General features: G+C 43.9%; 1 protein-coding gene across 3 annotated transcripts in view; it reads left to right on the forward strand.

Annotated features, from left to right (window-relative positions):
* Positions 1-16,437, forward strand: part of LOC125932012 (transmembrane 9 superfamily member 2-like) — a 90,854-nt gene that overhangs the window by 63,353 nt on the left and 11,064 nt on the right. For all 3 annotated transcript variants that reach the window (XM_049644364.1, XM_049644366.1, XM_049644365.1), the window contains 4 exons: positions 3,678-3,837; positions 5,445-5,593; positions 8,124-8,235; positions 10,130-10,301. In XM_049644364.1, the coding sequence (XP_049500321.1) occupies positions 3,678-3,837; positions 5,445-5,593; positions 8,124-8,235; positions 10,130-10,301 (593 nt within the window). The remainder of the gene's footprint in view (positions 1-3,677; positions 3,838-5,444; positions 5,594-8,123; positions 8,236-10,129; positions 10,302-16,437) is intronic.

A 16,437-nucleotide genomic window follows, 5' to 3' on the forward strand; every position in this document is an offset into this window, starting at 1 on the left:
AGGTTGGGCAAAAAAAATAAAAAAGAGAAACAAAAATGGCTGAAGTGTGTTTATCATGAGAGATGAGGAACACCAAAAAAAAAAAAAATGATCCCGAATCAGAAATTGGAAGGCAGCATTAAATCCTAGAATTGGAATGGACCTTGAGAGAACTTCCAACTACAGGACTAAACCAGAGATTCCCTCGACGGGAGACCTCAAAGCCTTACCTGGTGCCTCATAATGTGGATGTTACCATGTTCCCTCTCTCTGGTCTTTGACTAAATGTCTGGGGGAAGAGGAGATACACCCGACTGGTGGTGGGGGGAGGTCCCCACCATAGAGGCTTTAGTATAGCATAGTGGGATGGAAACAGCTTGCCCTTAAACAATCACACACACACGTGAATTCGAATCCTAGCTCTGCCTCTTATCAGCTGTCTGACCTTGAGGAATTATTTAATATCCCTAAAAGACATTAAGAACTCTGTCTAGGGGCGCCTGGGTGGCTCAGTCAGTTAAGCGGCCGACTTCGGCTCGGATCGTGACCTCACGGTATGTGAGTTCAAGCCCCGCATCAGGCTCTGTGCTGACAGCCTGGAGCCTGTTTCCGATTCTGTGTCTCCCTCTCTCTCTGACCCTCCCCCACTCACACTCTGTCTCTGTCTCTGTCTCTCTCTCTCTCTCTCTCGAGAATAAACATTAAAAAAAATTAAAACAGAACTCTGTCTATTCGAGTAACTCCTATTTTGCACGTGCCTGGGTTGTCTATCTAATTTTCCTTTCTTTCGTTTTTTTCTTCTGTTCAATTTTTTTCTTTTTCCTCCAGTTTTGTTGAGAAACAATCGACATACATCGCAGTTCAATTTACATATATTGTGAAATGAGTCCCACAAAGGGTTCATCTCACGTCCGTCTTCTCACGTAGATACAATAAAAAGAAAAGAAAGGGAAAAAAAGGAAAACAAATCTCTCCTTGTGATGATGAGAACTCTTGAGGATTTACTCTCTTAGCCTCCCTGTCACACGGCCATGTTAGCTGTAGTCATCACGTTGTACATAACGTCCCCAGGACATACTTATCTTCTAACTGGAAGTTTTGACCACCTTCCTCCAATCCGTGCCTCCACCCTGGCCCCAGAAACCACAAGTGTGATTTTCTTCTTCCAGGAGTTTGGTTTGCTTTTGTTTGCGTTTTAGATTCCACGTGTAAGGAAGATCATATGGTGTTTGTCTTTCTCTGACTTATTTCAGTCAGCATAATGCCTTCAAGGTCCATCCATGTTGTGGCAAATGGTAGGATTTCCTCACTTTTTAGGCCGAATGATATGCTAATGTATATGTATGTGCACCGCACCTTCTTTATCCACTCATCCTTCAATGGGCACATAGGGGGTCTTCATTTCTTCTTCTCTTCCCCCCCCCCCCCCTTATCCTCCTTCTGACGTGGGACTCAACGCACAAGCTTTGAGATCATGACCTGAGCCGTTACCAAGAGTCGGACGCTTAACCAACTGAGCTACCCAGGCACCCCTAACGCTGCTTTCTAAGACATATCATTAGCTTTATATCCCAACCCTTTTACTGAGGTTTTAATTCTCCTTGTCATATTTCTAATTCCTCTTGCTTCATGGTTGCAGTGCCTCCTCTAATCTCTCCGAGGATGTCAGTCACAGATTTTCCTTTTTGAAGTTTTCTTCTGAGCTTCAGGGACCTTCTCTGAGAGACTAGACCTCCAGTCTTCTGCTGGGGTCAGGAAGGGAAGTTCCTTGGCTCTGCAGAGTTGGGAGGGAGCCGGCAGCCGTGTCAGTGTCTTAGGCTGACTTCCAACCAGTCCTGGTTTTAGCCACTCCTTCCCTCCCACTTCCAGAGGAACCTGGTGCTACAAATCCCTGAGCCTTTGTTGGAGCTCCTTGGTGTCAGCGGAGTTGCCTCTCAGCTTTCCCTACGGACGACTTGGGATCCCAGGTCTCCCTGTTCTACTAACTCAGTTACTACTTGTCCTTCTGCTGTCTGGTTTACAAAATTGGTTGCTTCTCTCCTGTGTCCCCCACCTTTGTGTATTCATACCCTTTTAAAGTTCTTTTACCATAATTTTATCAGAGTTTTGAGGAGGGAGCAGAGCCAAAGGTGTGATTTCCATGTACCATCTTTTTTTTTTTTTAATTTTTTTAACGTTTTATTTATTTTTGAGACAGGGAGAGACAGAGCATGAACAGGGGAGGGTCAGAGAGAGGGAGACACAGAATCTGAAACAGGCTCCAGGCTCTGAGCTGTCAGCACAGAGCCAAGCATGGGGCTCGAACTCATGAACCGCGAGATCGTGACCTGAGCCGAAGTCGGCCGCTTAACCGACTGAGCCACCCAGGCGCCCCTCCATGTACCATCTTTGACCAAACCTCTTAATTCTTCATGTGTTTCATATCCATCACTTAGGTTTTGACCATCACCACATTATACCGTTTCTTACCACTTTTTATCTAGTCTCCTGGTCTCTAGTTTCTCTTCCTTTAGGTCTGTCCTTTGCCATGCTGTGGACTCATCTGCCGGGAAGACTGTATTATGTACCTCACAGCTTTGAGCGTAAAAACCCTCCGGCCGCTTCTGGACGTCTGCATTCCTTACCCTGCCATTCAAAGCCTTCCACAATCTAGCCTCCGCCCACCTTTTCAACCTCATGTTTTAGGCTTTCAGAAACACTCACATCCATATGGTTGCCCATACTCACCTGTAGCACTGAGCCAACTTGTCTGGAACAAATAGGGGCACGACAACTGGGCTTGCCTGGTGATTTATCCAGTAGATTCAGCAGCTGACCTGTTGATTTTGAGCGATTGAGTGAACATTTATTGGACTTGAGGCTTGTAGCCTATTTCAGTCTAGGATTCTAAAATCTGTCTTTAGGGGCGCCTGAGTGGCTCGGTTGGTTAAATGCTCGACCCTTGATTTCTGCTCAGGTCGTGATCTAGCGGGTTTCGTGAGCTCAAGTCCTACATCGGGCTCTGCACAGGCAGCTTGGAGCCTGCTTGGGATTCTCTCTCTCCCTCTCTTTCTCTCTGCACGCCCCCCCCCCCCAGGGTCTTTGTCTCTCTCTCAAATAAAAACTTCACAATATTAAAAGAAATCTGTTTTTATTATGCATTTTCTTTTTTTTTTAAAGTTTATTTATTTATTTATTTATTTTGAGAGAGAGCATGCAAATGGGTGAGGGGCAGAGAGAATCCCAAGCAGGCTCCGCACCGTCAGCACAGAGCCTGATGCCAGACTCCATCCCACGAACCGCGAGATGAGATCATGACCTGAGTCAAAACCAAGAGTCGGACGCTTAACCGACTGAGCCACCCAGGCGCCCCTAGTCTATGCATTGTCTTTATTGTGTTCGCTCTATTGCATATTGAGTTTTTCCGTGGCATATTACTCCCCATCTCATTTATTTTCTGCTGGACTCTGGGGGTGCAAAGATGAGTAGGATGTGGAAATGATGTCCTATAATGAACTGCTATCTTATTATATGGTATTGGGTTTAAGTCCCAGCTCAATGACTGGTTTCCCACAGTGAGATTTACTATTCTTTTAGGGCATAGCCTTATAATTTATTATATCCTTCTCACCAAAAGAACGTTCTGATAGTCACCTCAAGTATGAGTTTAACATTTTCACGAAAGCATATTGCTTCCTGATGACTCTTTTTCTCCCCAGTGTCGTCTTTGCCGACCTCTTTTTTATGAACGTGATTCTTTGGGTGGAAGGTTCATCGGCTGCCATCTCCTTTGGTACTCTGATAGGGATTCTTGCAATGTGGTGTGGAATTTCAGTACCCCTAACATTTGTGGGTGCGTACTTTGGAGCCAAGAAAAAGGTAAATTTCTAAAATACTGCTTTTGACCATTGACTGATGTCTGAAATAATACCTCAACGTGTAATTTTACTATACATGGAATGTGAAATGCACCATTGGAGAAAACTACGAAGAATAATCCTATTTATTTATTTCATCATTTATTTAAATGTTTATTTATTTTTGAGAGAGAGAGAGAGCATGAGCAGGGGAGGGGCAGAGAGAGAGGGAGACACAGAATCCGAAGCAGGCTCCAGGCTCTGAGCTGTCAGCACAGAGCCTGACACAGGGCTTGAACCACAGACCGTGAGATCATGACCTTAGCCGAAGTTGGACGCCTAACTGACTGAGCCGCCTCAGCGCTCCTAGAATACTCCTTTTTAAAAATATTTTATTTTTAAGTAATCTATATACCCAGCATGGGGCTCGTACTCACAACCCCAGGATCGAGAGTCACACATTCTTCTGACTGAGCCAGCCAGGCATCCTGGGATAATCATTCCAGAATAAAAGATTTAAAAATTAACAAAAATGGAACCCAGTAACCCTTTAAAAGACATTATTTAAAGTACTCCCCACTTTATAGATTGTTTAAATTTCTGTCTCTGTTGGAGAAAATTAAAAGGATATATAGTAGTAGGAAGGCTGACTTTAACCGAGTCAGAAAAGTATACAGCAGGGGAGGAAAGCTAAGGTACAGTCTGAAAAATGGAACTGTTGAGTTTATAGATTTGAAGTTAGCTTATTCTACATATAGGGTAAAGGAGCAGGACACTGAAAAGACTACTCTGCAAAAGGAATGTATAAAGACATAGTGTGAGTTTGCACACTGTGTGCAAAGGGAGAAATCAGACAACACAAAACGGAAGCTGGAGGTCCACACAGAGCAGAAAAAAAGAAAAAATGTCTGAAAACTACCGACAGATTTTGAGGGAAATGCGTGAGACAAATTCTGAGACGACTTTTTGACATGTATTACTTCATATTGGAATAGGCACCACTAAATCTTGTCCAGTCTCTCCCTTGAAACTGACAGGAAACGATAAACATCCTTATTGCCTAGCTGTGTGCTTTCTAGTGTGGTGGCCACTGGCCACATGTGATTTTTGAGGGCCTGAAATGTGGCTACTTCCAAACTGGTATGTGCTGTGAGGAAGTGGAAAATACACAGTGGATTGCAGACAGAACAACAGCAGCCAAATAGAAAACATCTATTGACTACTTCTTTTTTTAAACAGTTTTTTTTGATGTGTATTTATTTTTGAGAGAGAGAGAGAGAGAGAGCGTTGGAGAGACTGAGCCTCCCAGGTGCCCCTACTGAGTCCTTCTTATAGCAATGACACAGGCAACTGAGAACATTTGTTAGATCCGATGAAATGGATTCACAAATTAATTCCACCTGTTTCTTTTTACTCTTTAAAATGCGGCTTCTAAAAAATTTAAAACTGCCTATGTGGCTTGCATTATCTTTCTATAGCACAGTGTTGGTCTAGCCTCTGCCCACATGACTGCTCTGGGAAGTGTTCTGTGTCCAGTTCCGATTCAGGATTGTGTCTTGTGATTATATGTCTATAAATTCACTTCAATTTCATGTCATTCTGATTTTCACTTGATTTCTCTTCGAGCAGTTTAGGTTTCCAGTTTGCACGAACCAGATTCCCCGTCACATTCCTCGGCAGAGTTTTTTTACGAAACCACCGTTTGGCATCATGATCGGTGGCATTTTACCTTTTGGCTGTGTTTTCATTCAACTCTTTCTCATTCTGAACAGTATTTGGTGAGTACGGCATCGTCACAACTCAAAACATCTTAATTGTTGATAAACGAAGTTTCCTTTATTTCAAGGAGGTTAGAGTCTGGGTATGGCAAAACTTCATTTGCCTCTGGTTTTATCCAGGAAATAGCCCTCTGACCCCTGGGGCGGGGGGGACTTCCTAGGGAACTGAGACTTAATTCACAAGTTTTTAAAGACAGTTTTTGATGGAAATTTCTACGCAGGTTTCCTTTTTTAAAAGCAGTAACCTCTTTTTAAGCCTTTCCAGATGACTTACAAAGTTGGCTCACACCATACTTCTCCGGGCCTTCGCAGGGGGTGGGGCGGGGGGGGGGTGCTGTCCCTTGGAAGGAGGCACCTAAAGACCGGAAGAGGCAGCCGTGATGTGTATCTCTTTTCCATACCAACCTTCCATGCAAGAGTTCAGAGTTCCTCTGCTAAAAATACTTTGAAGACTTACAGCTTCAAAGACTTACTTTGAGCCGTAAGTCATGTTTTTCGGCCCTCCTTTCTGTCAACTGTTAGTTCTGGTGTCAGGATGCCTGCTCTTTCCTCACAGCTTTCCTCGTTTTATCTGCTGCTTTGAATCTGTTGGGGTTTAAGAATTCTGATAGCCGGGGCTCCTGGGTGGCTCAGTCGGTTAAGCGTCCGGCTTCGGCTCAGGTCATGATCTCACAGTTTGCGAGTTTGAGCCCCGTGTCGGGCTCTGTGCTGACAGCTCAGAGCCTGGAGCCTGGTTCGGATTCTGTCTCCCTCTCTCTCTGCCCCTCTCACGCTCTGTCTCTCTCTCTCTCTCTCAAAAATAAATAAACATTAAAAAAAAATCTCTAAAAAAAGAATTCTGATAACCAAGGGGCGCCTGGGTGGCTCAGTCTGTTCAGTGACCGACTTCGGTTCAGGTCATGATCTCACGGTCCGTGGGTTTGAGCCCCACGACGGGCTCTGTGCTGACAGCTCAGAGCCTGGAGCCTGCTTTGGATTCTGTCTCTCCCTTTCTCTCTGCCCTCTCCTGCTCATGCTCTGTCTCTGTCTCTCTCAAAAATAAATACATATTAAAAAAAATGTTTTTTAAAGAATTCTGGTAACCAAGACAGAAACGCACGTAAGGTGAGAACCCAGGCTTTCCAAAGTGCGCCAGTTTTTACTTGCAAAGCTCCAGGTCCATGACAGCTATTTCAGTTTCTCCCGGTCCCTTTTTCCTTAATTCCTGATTCTTGACTGCATTCTGGTTTCAGGAGCTGGGCAAGTGGGGTGTCGCTGCAGAGGGAGTTTTGGAGATGGGGCACGGGCCCCATAAAATCAAATGGAGTAGCCAGCTGTGTGTATTTCTAACACTTTCATCCCAAAGCAATCTTTCAGACAAAGCTTTCAAGTCCTCAAAAGTGAGGTTTAATCATGCGCATGAATTGCTCACTTTTTAAACGGCATTGTGGCAAATTGGTTTAAAAGATAAGCAGTAAAATCTGTTACCTTGTCAGCAACGAAATATTTAACATGCTGCAAAATAGATTATGTAACTGTATTTTCCAGATGTTTTTGATGGGATAATTTTAAAGTGAAAACTAAAAGCTTCTTTGGACGAGTTAACTTTTGTTTCAATGAAAAAGAGGGTGCTTGCTGTGTACAACATTGTATATACTTATTATCTATATACATGATGCTCCCCAACCCCCATTCTTCGTCCTTGCAACCAGGTATATACTCTACACGAGATTTAAAAAAATTTTTAACGCTTATTTATTTCCAAGAGAGAGAGAGAGAGAGAGAGAGGCAGGCAGAGAGCAAGCGAGCAGGGGAAGGGCAGAGAGAGAAGGAGACACAGAATATGAAGCAGGCTCCAGGCTCTGAGCTGTCAGCACGGAGCCCTACGCGGGGCTCGGACCCGTGGACTGCAAGATCATTTCCTGAGCCGAAGTCAGATGCCCAACCGACTGAGCTACCCAGGTGCCCCTGACTCTGTGGGGTTTTTTTGGTTGTATAATGTATTTGCTGATATTTATGGCATTTATAACCTTCCATTGCTAAAAAGAAAGCATGGCTTAAAGTGTGCGTGAAGAGGGGCGCCTGCGTGGCTCAGTCAGTTAAGCGTCCGACTCTTGATTTTGGATCAGGTCATGATCGCAGGGTCGTGCGATCGAGCCCTGCGTCAGGCTAAGCCTGCTTATGATTCTGTCTCTCTCTCCCTCTGCCCCTCTCCACCGCTTGCTTTCTCTCTCTCTCTCAAAAAACAAAACAACCATAAAATGTGCATGAAGAAAATGGTAGAGATACTGATGGTTCTTTAGTGAAAACTGAATTGCACGAGCAGAGAAATAGGGGTAAGTAGGAACACGGATTCGTACTGGAGGAGATCAGGCCAAACTCTGAAGCCACATTGGTCGGTCAGGGAATGGTTTCTGGATGTTGGATGGATCGATGAAGGTCTGGAGTGAATCTCTCAGGTTAGACAAACGTGACCGTCTCTTGTATTCATTTGGAATGGTCTTTCTGTGTATTGTGAAGTTAATTTTAAGGCTATCATTTTTATTTTCAGGTCTCATCAAATGTACTTCATGTTTGGCTTCCTTTTCTTGGTCTTTATAATTCTCCTGATTACCTGCTCAGAAGCTGCGGTTCTGCTGTGTTATTTCTACTTGTGTGCTGAGGTAAAGACCTAAGAAACGAATGCATCTTCTCCTTCCCAAACTCACACTATTGGAAGTGGAAGCCTGTGTTGAGAAAGGAATTGAAGCACATGTTAACTGCCTGGTTTCTACAACTTGGGATCAGCTTCATATTGTGTTTTCCTGATGACACATGTTGATTTTGATGCAGCTTTGATGGAAAGTTAATGCTACTTTGGTGGAAAATCTAAACAGAAAGCAATTTCTCTCCGGCTAGTTACTATAATTGCTGCATAATATTCAGTTAACATAGAAAAGAGCAGGGAACTGATTTGATATTTAGACATACAAAAGATCTGGCTCAATTGGTGTTTTGTTGGTTTTTTTTTTTTTTTGACAATTAAAGTTTTCACAGCTTGGGCCAGGATTGCATTTTATGGGTTTGAGATTGCTGCTAAAGGCCTTTTCTCTTACTTTTGGTTACCATGGGCAGAAGTAGTTTTGTTTACCCCACTGTACCCCCACTTTGTTTCTGATGTCCTTCTGGGTAACTGAGGTGGTAGTGAACATTATTTTCTTAAATCCCCGAAATCCCTCTTGTTTTGGTAGTTAAATGTGACTCTCTAAACGTAACAATAGAGAGTTTTGGGAACGAGGATCATATACATGATGTTCTTAGAGCATTTTCTTCTTGAGCTACAAGTATAAGGGTGAAAAAATTGGAATTTTGTATATATTATACTCAGCTTCTCAGTTCTACGGTGTATTTTTTGTCACAGAAAACCCGCGACAATCGTGAATGAAGTATATACTCACAGGCAGATGATGTGTATATTTCTGTTTCTTAGAAGTGCTTTGAAGGCCCCCAAGACCACCCACGTGTCTGGTGGTTCACTGGAAAGACTCGTGGGACTCAGCATACAGATGCACGCCTGGCTAGGGCTTAATATAGCCAGAGGACACACAACAGGATCAGCAAGGGGAAAAGACACAGGTGGAACCTGGAGAAATCCACGTCTGGTCTTCCTGTGCTTTTTCTTTTCCATGAGGGGACACACCAATTACGTTCCCTTTTTCAGCGATAAAAAATATAGTCATATATGTGCAATGTTTCTGCCCAGGGAAGCCCATTAGAGACTTCACATCCAAGGTTTTTACTGGGAGCTGGTCACATAGGCACCCTCTGCCTAGCAATTACAACAATCCCAGACCCCCAAAAGGAAAGCATGTGTTCACCATAAATCACACTGTTCGTACGGCCTAGGTATGGCCAACACGTCTTATCAGTCAGGGGATGATTAAATGCCGAATTCTCAGATATAAGCCAAGGGCCAGCCTTGCAAGCAGGCCCTTCTAAAGATAGCAACTTCAGACCTGCTATGTTAACTCTTTTCTGCACTGTAGGTTCCCTTGGCCCTTGACCACAGTGCCTTTACAGTAAAATGAGCATCAGTTGGAGCCGTGGGGAAGGGTGAGGCAAACCTGTGTATTGACCTCTGTCATGCCCCCATGGGTCCTGAATTCAGCTGGGTGAGACAAATCCCATTCACCATAAAGCTCTATATGCAGTTTCTGTACTAACCTTTGTCTACCTGGCCCGAAACATCAATTCAGGCCCAGCTCCTGCCAGTAAATTGAAGCTGACCCGAAAGCCTTCCAAGGCTGAGGCAGTGTCATGACAGAAAGGATGCGTGCATTACAAGTACGGTCCCCGAGGGCACACGTGGTCCCCCTGGAAACAGGGAGTTTATCAATGTTAAGGCACCCCAAGCAGAACGTACATTAGTCCGACGGTTTCTTATAAAAGTTCCCCTTGGATTTCTTCTAATCCATAATCTAATGGAGCCTGTTTCATGTGGTTTGTTATCACAATAATTGCTAACCCGTTTAGAGTTAGGTGTCACCTAAAGTGATTTTTTTCTACTTCTTTTTGCAGGATTATCACTGGTGGTGGAGAGCCTTTTTCACTAGCAGTTTTACAGCTGTTTACCTTTTGATATATACAGTTCATTACTTCTTCGCCAAACTTCAAATCACAGGCACGGCAAGCGCCATTTTGTATTTTGGGTACACGATGGTCATGGTCCTGATTTTCTTCCTTTTCACAGGTAACCACAGAATGACTTCATGCGTTTCACACTCTCTGAAGAGACTTGGAGATAATAATGTGATAAGCATCAATTAACGACTAATGGAAGGAATAGGGAACAAAGTCATCATGTTCATTTTTATGCTTTGGGGATAAAAGATTGTAAAGCCTGGGGAACCGGAGGGACCTGATGTACTTAGCTTCAAGACTGTCCCTTGTGAATGTTTCTAAACAGTAGGGATGTGTTCCAAAGCACATAAAGGGTTATGTGTAATCACCTTTGAATAGCCTCCAAGCATAAAAATGAACTGACTTGAATAAATTTTAAATTAGCAAAAGTAGATGAAGCAAATGTGTGGCCATATAAGCAATTAGATGTGAGGGACAAGATGTATACTCCCCAGGATTACTCATTTGGGGTTGTTATTTGGGTTCAAGATGTGACAGCAGCCTTTCTGTAGGTGAAGGCTTGTTGAAGTACGTGACAAAAGGGAGTGGTTTATAAAATGATCCGGTTAAGGAAATTATGAGGTCAGAGAGCTTGGAAGCCTTTTCAGTACAAGTGAGGCAGTGTTCCATCTCTATCTGCCTCACGTTTTTAAAAAAAGAGTTTATTATTTTATATTTTATTTTTTTTAGATGTTATTTTTAAGTAACCTCGATACCCAATGTGGGGCTTGAACTCACAACCCCGAGGTCAAGCGTCACAAGCTCTTGGGGCGCCTGGGTGGCTCAGTCAGTTGGGCTTCTGACTTCGTCTCAGGTTATGATCTCGTGGTTTGTGGGTTCTAGTCATCAGTGTGTCCACTATACTGACAGCTCGGAGCCCCGAGCCTGCTTCGGATTCTGTGCTTCCCTCTCTCTGTCCCTCCCCCACTTGCGCTCTGTCTGTCTCTCTCTCTCAAAAGTGAATAAACGTTAAAAAAATTAAAAAAGAGTCACATGCTCTTATGACTGAGCCAGCCAGGCACCCATCTACCTGCTTCACTTAAAAAAAAAATGTTGTACTTATTTTTGAGAGAGAGAGAGAGAGAGCGAGAGCGAGCACAAGCGGGGGAGGGGCAGAGGGAGAGGGGGACAGAGGAGCCAAAGCAGGCTCCATGCTGACAGCAGCAAGCCCGACGTGGGACTGGAACTCACAAACTGCGAGATCATGACCTGAGCCGGTCGGATGCTCGTCAACCGACTGAGCCATCCGGGCACCCCATACTTTTTCTTCATTTTAAGTTCTAGTTTTAGCTCAAGTCACAGGTCATTTTGACAAATTTTAAGTTACTGTCTCGGATTTTAAGTCTCAGGTTCAACAAATGTGTAAAAATCCACAGTGGAAACTTGTCAGAAATCCAAGCCGAGAGGGGCGCCTGGGTGGCTCAGTTGGTTAAGTGTCCAATTCTTGGTTTCGGCTCAGGTCGTGATCTCACAGTTCATGGGATCGAGCCCCATGACAGGCTCTGTGCTGATAGCCTGGAGCCTGCTTGGGATTCTCTCTCTCTCTCTCTCTGCTTCTCTCCTGTGTGCGTGTGCACTCTCTCTCTCTCTCTCTCTCTGCTTCTCTCCTGTGTGCGTGTGCACTCTCTCTCTCTCTGTAAAAAGAAATAAACTTTAAAAAAAAAAAAAAGAAATCAAAGTCCTGAGACAGGTGTAAATGTCACCGGAGAAACCAAGGCATCTCGGTGGCGTCTCCTTTTTGATACCGTATTACCCGTGAGCTGCCGGTCTCAACTCCTCGGTACACAGAAGGCTGTGCAGACTTCCTCTCATCTCTCAGCCACTGGACATTCTACACCCCTCGTGTCTTCTGTTTTGGATTTCTCCCCCAGGGACTGACTGGCTTTTATATTTGGGCGATATGGAGTTGGCTGTGTTGAGCACGGTAATTTCAGGCTTCTGTTTTCTTCATTACCTAGCACTTTGACTCCGGTTGCTTTTTTTTTGGAAGCCTCATATTACAACAGCTTCTTTCCGAAGGTAGGTGGAATCCCGAATGGTCACACTGCGGGCAGAAATCTTCTCCCATTGGTTGGCTCCACCGTTTGCGGTGTCGTCTGTCACCCTCCCCCCGAATTCTGACTCGTGAAGGTTCCCGGTGATCCTTTGCCAGATCCAGTGGCCTTTCTCTAGCCTTCACCCTCCTTGGCTTCTGCAGCTCACTCCCCAACACCTATTCTGTGGAAGTCTCTCAGTGTGATTTGTGTCATGTTCCTTGTGCCCCTCTGGGCTTTCTTTTGCTTCCCTTCCCCTATCCTGTCACCTACCTCTAGCCTTTATCCAAGCTTCAGTCTTCAGCATTTCAGTCTCCTCTTTGTACCGCCTCCCTGGCGGAGCCCGTTCGGTCCTGTGGCTTTGTTTACCTCCTCGATGCTGACAGCTCCCGAGTCAGGAATTCTTAACATAGCCCTTTCGTGCCTGATAGCCGATTAAACTTCCCTAGTCGTGCTTCTTCGGAAGTTTCTTATCTTTGTTCATTCTGCCCACCTCTTGCTTTTGGTCTTGGTCGAGGCCTTTGTTCCCTGATGCCAGAATTGCTCCGACAGCCTCCTATTCAGTTGGCTGGACCCAAGTCTCTTCTTTCTAGCCCACTCCGCACAATACCTGATGGTGAACTTCTGTCGTTTTTTTCATTATATTAATGCAATTCGGTCCAAGATTAATTTTAATATGTCAACACATATTTATAGAATGCTTACACTGCACAAGACACTATGCCGGGTGCTGGGGACATAGGGGTGAAGAAGACATAGGGGTCCCATGTTTTTGTGGACCTTATATTCTAATGCAGGGAGACAAGCAATTATTAGTTGGATGAGCTTCATGGAAGAAATGATGTTAAAGAAGAGGTGGGTGGTCAACTGTTCCAAGCAGAGGTGACAGTGTGTTCAGAAGTCTTGACATAGGAAGGAATTTGACATCTTCAAAGAACACAGAGAAGCTTAGAATGGCATTAGAGGGAGGGGGGCTCTGGGAGACAATAGTGATGTTAGAGAGGTAAGGAGGGGTCAGATCTTACAAGGGTCTTAGAAACTATATTAAAGAATTTAGATCTTATTAGAGGAGCCATAGGAAGTTCAGGGAGTTTAAACAAGGGACTAATGTGATTGTATCATTCTTCTAATTAAATGTTTGCTTATTTTTGAGAGAGAGAGAGAAAGAGCGACCAGGGGAGGGGCAGAGAGAGAGAGAGAGAGAGGATCTGAAGCAGGCTCCGTGCTGACAGCAGAGAGCCTGATGAGGGGCTTGAACTCATGAACCGTGAGATCACGACCTGAGCTGAAGCCGGACACTCAACCGACTGAGCCACCCAGGTGCCCGTCATTCTTCTAATTAGAAAACTTTAATAGTGACATATGTCCTTGTCTATCAAGGGTAAACTGACCTTGGGGGTTGGGCCCCTGTTCTGCCTACTCAGTGTATTTTCTAAGCCTCCTCCAGACTGTTTGAGCATGGAATTGGAATCTCCTTGAGAACAGGGACTATGTCTTATGCCTATTTTGTATCCTTCATTGTGCAAAGCACATGTTTCTTCTTGACTTGTGTAGAGTGTGAAAGAGAGGAGATACAATTATGGCGTGATGTTTCCATATCTTTTTTAAAAATTACATCATAGGGATGAGAAACCTCCCAGGTAAATTCTGGTTATCGTTCGTATCAGAAAAAACATTAGTAAAATTAGGAAGTGTGTTTTTGACGTCTATTTTCTAGAATTGTTTTTTAAGAATCCCTGTCTGCTCACAGACCTGTAAATGGCATCTCCTTACATTTCATCATCATATAGTTTTTTCCTGTTGAATTGCTTTTATTTTTTCATTATCATTGTATCTTGAGGTTCACGGCAGGAAGCAGGTCTTATTGTCTATGTTCATGTTGTTTCACTTTTGAGGAAGGCATCCTCAATTAAATCATTAGTCTTGAGAATATAGATGTACACAAGAGTACGGTTATTAATTGCTGATTACTCTTTCTTGCTGTAGACACATGCTTCTGAAAGTGATTTTTTTATTAAAAAAATTTGTTTCTAATGTTTATTTATTTTTGACAGAGAGAGAGAGAGAGAGAGAGAGAGAGAGAGAGAGAACGTGAGCGGGGGAGGGGCAGAGAGAGAGGGAGACACACTCCGAAGCAGGCTCCAGGCTCCGAGCTGGCAGCACAGAGCCCAACGCGGGGCTCAAACTCACAAACCGCGAGATCATGACCCGAGCGGAAGTCGGATGCTCAACCGACTGAGCCACCCAGGCGCCCCTGAAAGTGATTTTTTTTTAATGGCAACTTGGAAATTAGCAGTGTCCACTCATGGTAAAAAATCCTGAGGAGTTTCACACTTATTTAGAATAATTATGCATTCATCCGAAGCTATTCCTTGCGATCACCACATTTATCTTTGGTATTTGGATTCATCTGTGTCATCACAGCAGAAGGCTAGGACTTCACAGCTGTCATCTTTTAATATTGAGTATTGTGACTCTAGGGAAGACTCTTTATACACTAAGTCTATTTCCATGTTGCTACAAATCCTTTATTTTTATTTATTTATGTATTTATTTTATGTTATTTATTTTTTAATTTTTTAAACATGTTTATTTGTTTTTGAGAAAGAGACAGTGTGAGCAAGGGAGGGGGGCAGAGGGAGGGAGACACAGAATCGGAAGCAGGCTCCAGGCCCTGAGCTGATGCGGGGCTCAAACTCACAAACCGTGAGATCATGACCTGAGCTGAAGTCGGACGCTTAACCGACTGAGCCACCCAGGCGCCCCTATTATTTTAATTTTTATTTATTTATTTATTTATTTATTTATTTATTTTAAAGTTTATTTATTTTTGAGACAGAGAGAGACAGAGCATGAACGGGGGAGGGGCAGAGAGAGAAAGAGAGCCATCAGCCCAGAGCCCGACACGGGGCTCGAACTCATGGACCGCGAGATCATGACCTGAGCTGAAGTCGGACGCTTAACCGACTGAGCCACCCAGGCGCCCCTATTATTTTAATTTTTAAAGTGTTTTATTTATTTTTGAGAGAATGCAAGCAGGAGAGGGGCAGGGAGAGGGGGACAGAGGATCCAAAGTGGTCTCCGTGCTGACAGCAGTGAGCCCGATGTAGGTCTTGAACTCATGAACTGTGAGATTATGACCTGAGCCGAACTTAGGCCCTCAACCGACTGAGCCACCCAGGTGCCCCTTTATTTATTTTTTAAAAATGTATTTATTTAAGTAATCTCTACATCCAACATGGGCCTCAAACTCATGACCCTGAGATCAAGAGTCACACAGTCTACTGACTGAGCCAGCCAGGCACCCCAAATAAGTTAAAGGCTTAAGAAAATGAATTGAAATAATAGATTTTTATATTGATAGGAAGGACAGAAGATCACAATAACCAATTAAGATCTAACCTTAGGATTCCTTCTCTAAAAGTCTATAGTGCTATGTTGTATTATAATGTATAGCCTAATGTAAGCCTGGCTTCCATGGATATTGTGTAGTAAATGAAATATTTTATGTGATGATGTATATTTTAGGCAAGCAATGAAAAATGCTTTCATTTAGCCACAATCTATTATTCAGCCATTGAGAGCAGTGGTTCTTAACTAGGGGTGAATTTGCCCCTAGGGAACATTTAGCAATATCTGGAGACTTTTTTTTTTTAGTTTTTTAAAAATGTTTTTTTATTTTTGAGAGAGAGAGAGAGAGAGAGGAGACAGAGTGAGTGGGGGAGGGGCAGTGAGAGAGTGAGGGAGACACAGAATCTGAAGCAGGCTCCAGGCTCTGAGCTGTCAGTGCAGAGCCCGACATGAGGCTTGAACTCACCGATTGTGAGATCATGACCCGAGCTGAAGTCGGATGCTTCACCGACTGAGCCACCCAGGTGCCCTTGCAGACATTTTTGATTGTCATGACTGGGAGGTTGGTAGTGACATCTAGTGGGTGGGGGCCAGGGATTCTGCTAACCATCCTACTATGTGCAGACCAGCCCTCTACCACAAAGAATTATCTGGCCCCAAATGCCCAACAGTGCCACTGTTAAGAAACCCTGGTCTAGAGTGAACTATTTCTGAACCTCACTTTTACCTGGGAGTTGATGCTATTTTCAAAAGACAATTTTGATCGTCTCAGGAATCAAGATTATGTTTAGAATCTGAGACTCCGAACCACCAATCACTGTG

This window comes from Panthera uncia, chromosome X, assembly GCF_023721935.1.
Source record: "Panthera uncia isolate 11264 chromosome X, Puncia_PCG_1.0, whole genome shotgun sequence".
Lineage (NCBI taxonomy): Eukaryota > Metazoa > Chordata > Mammalia > Carnivora > Felidae > Panthera > Panthera uncia.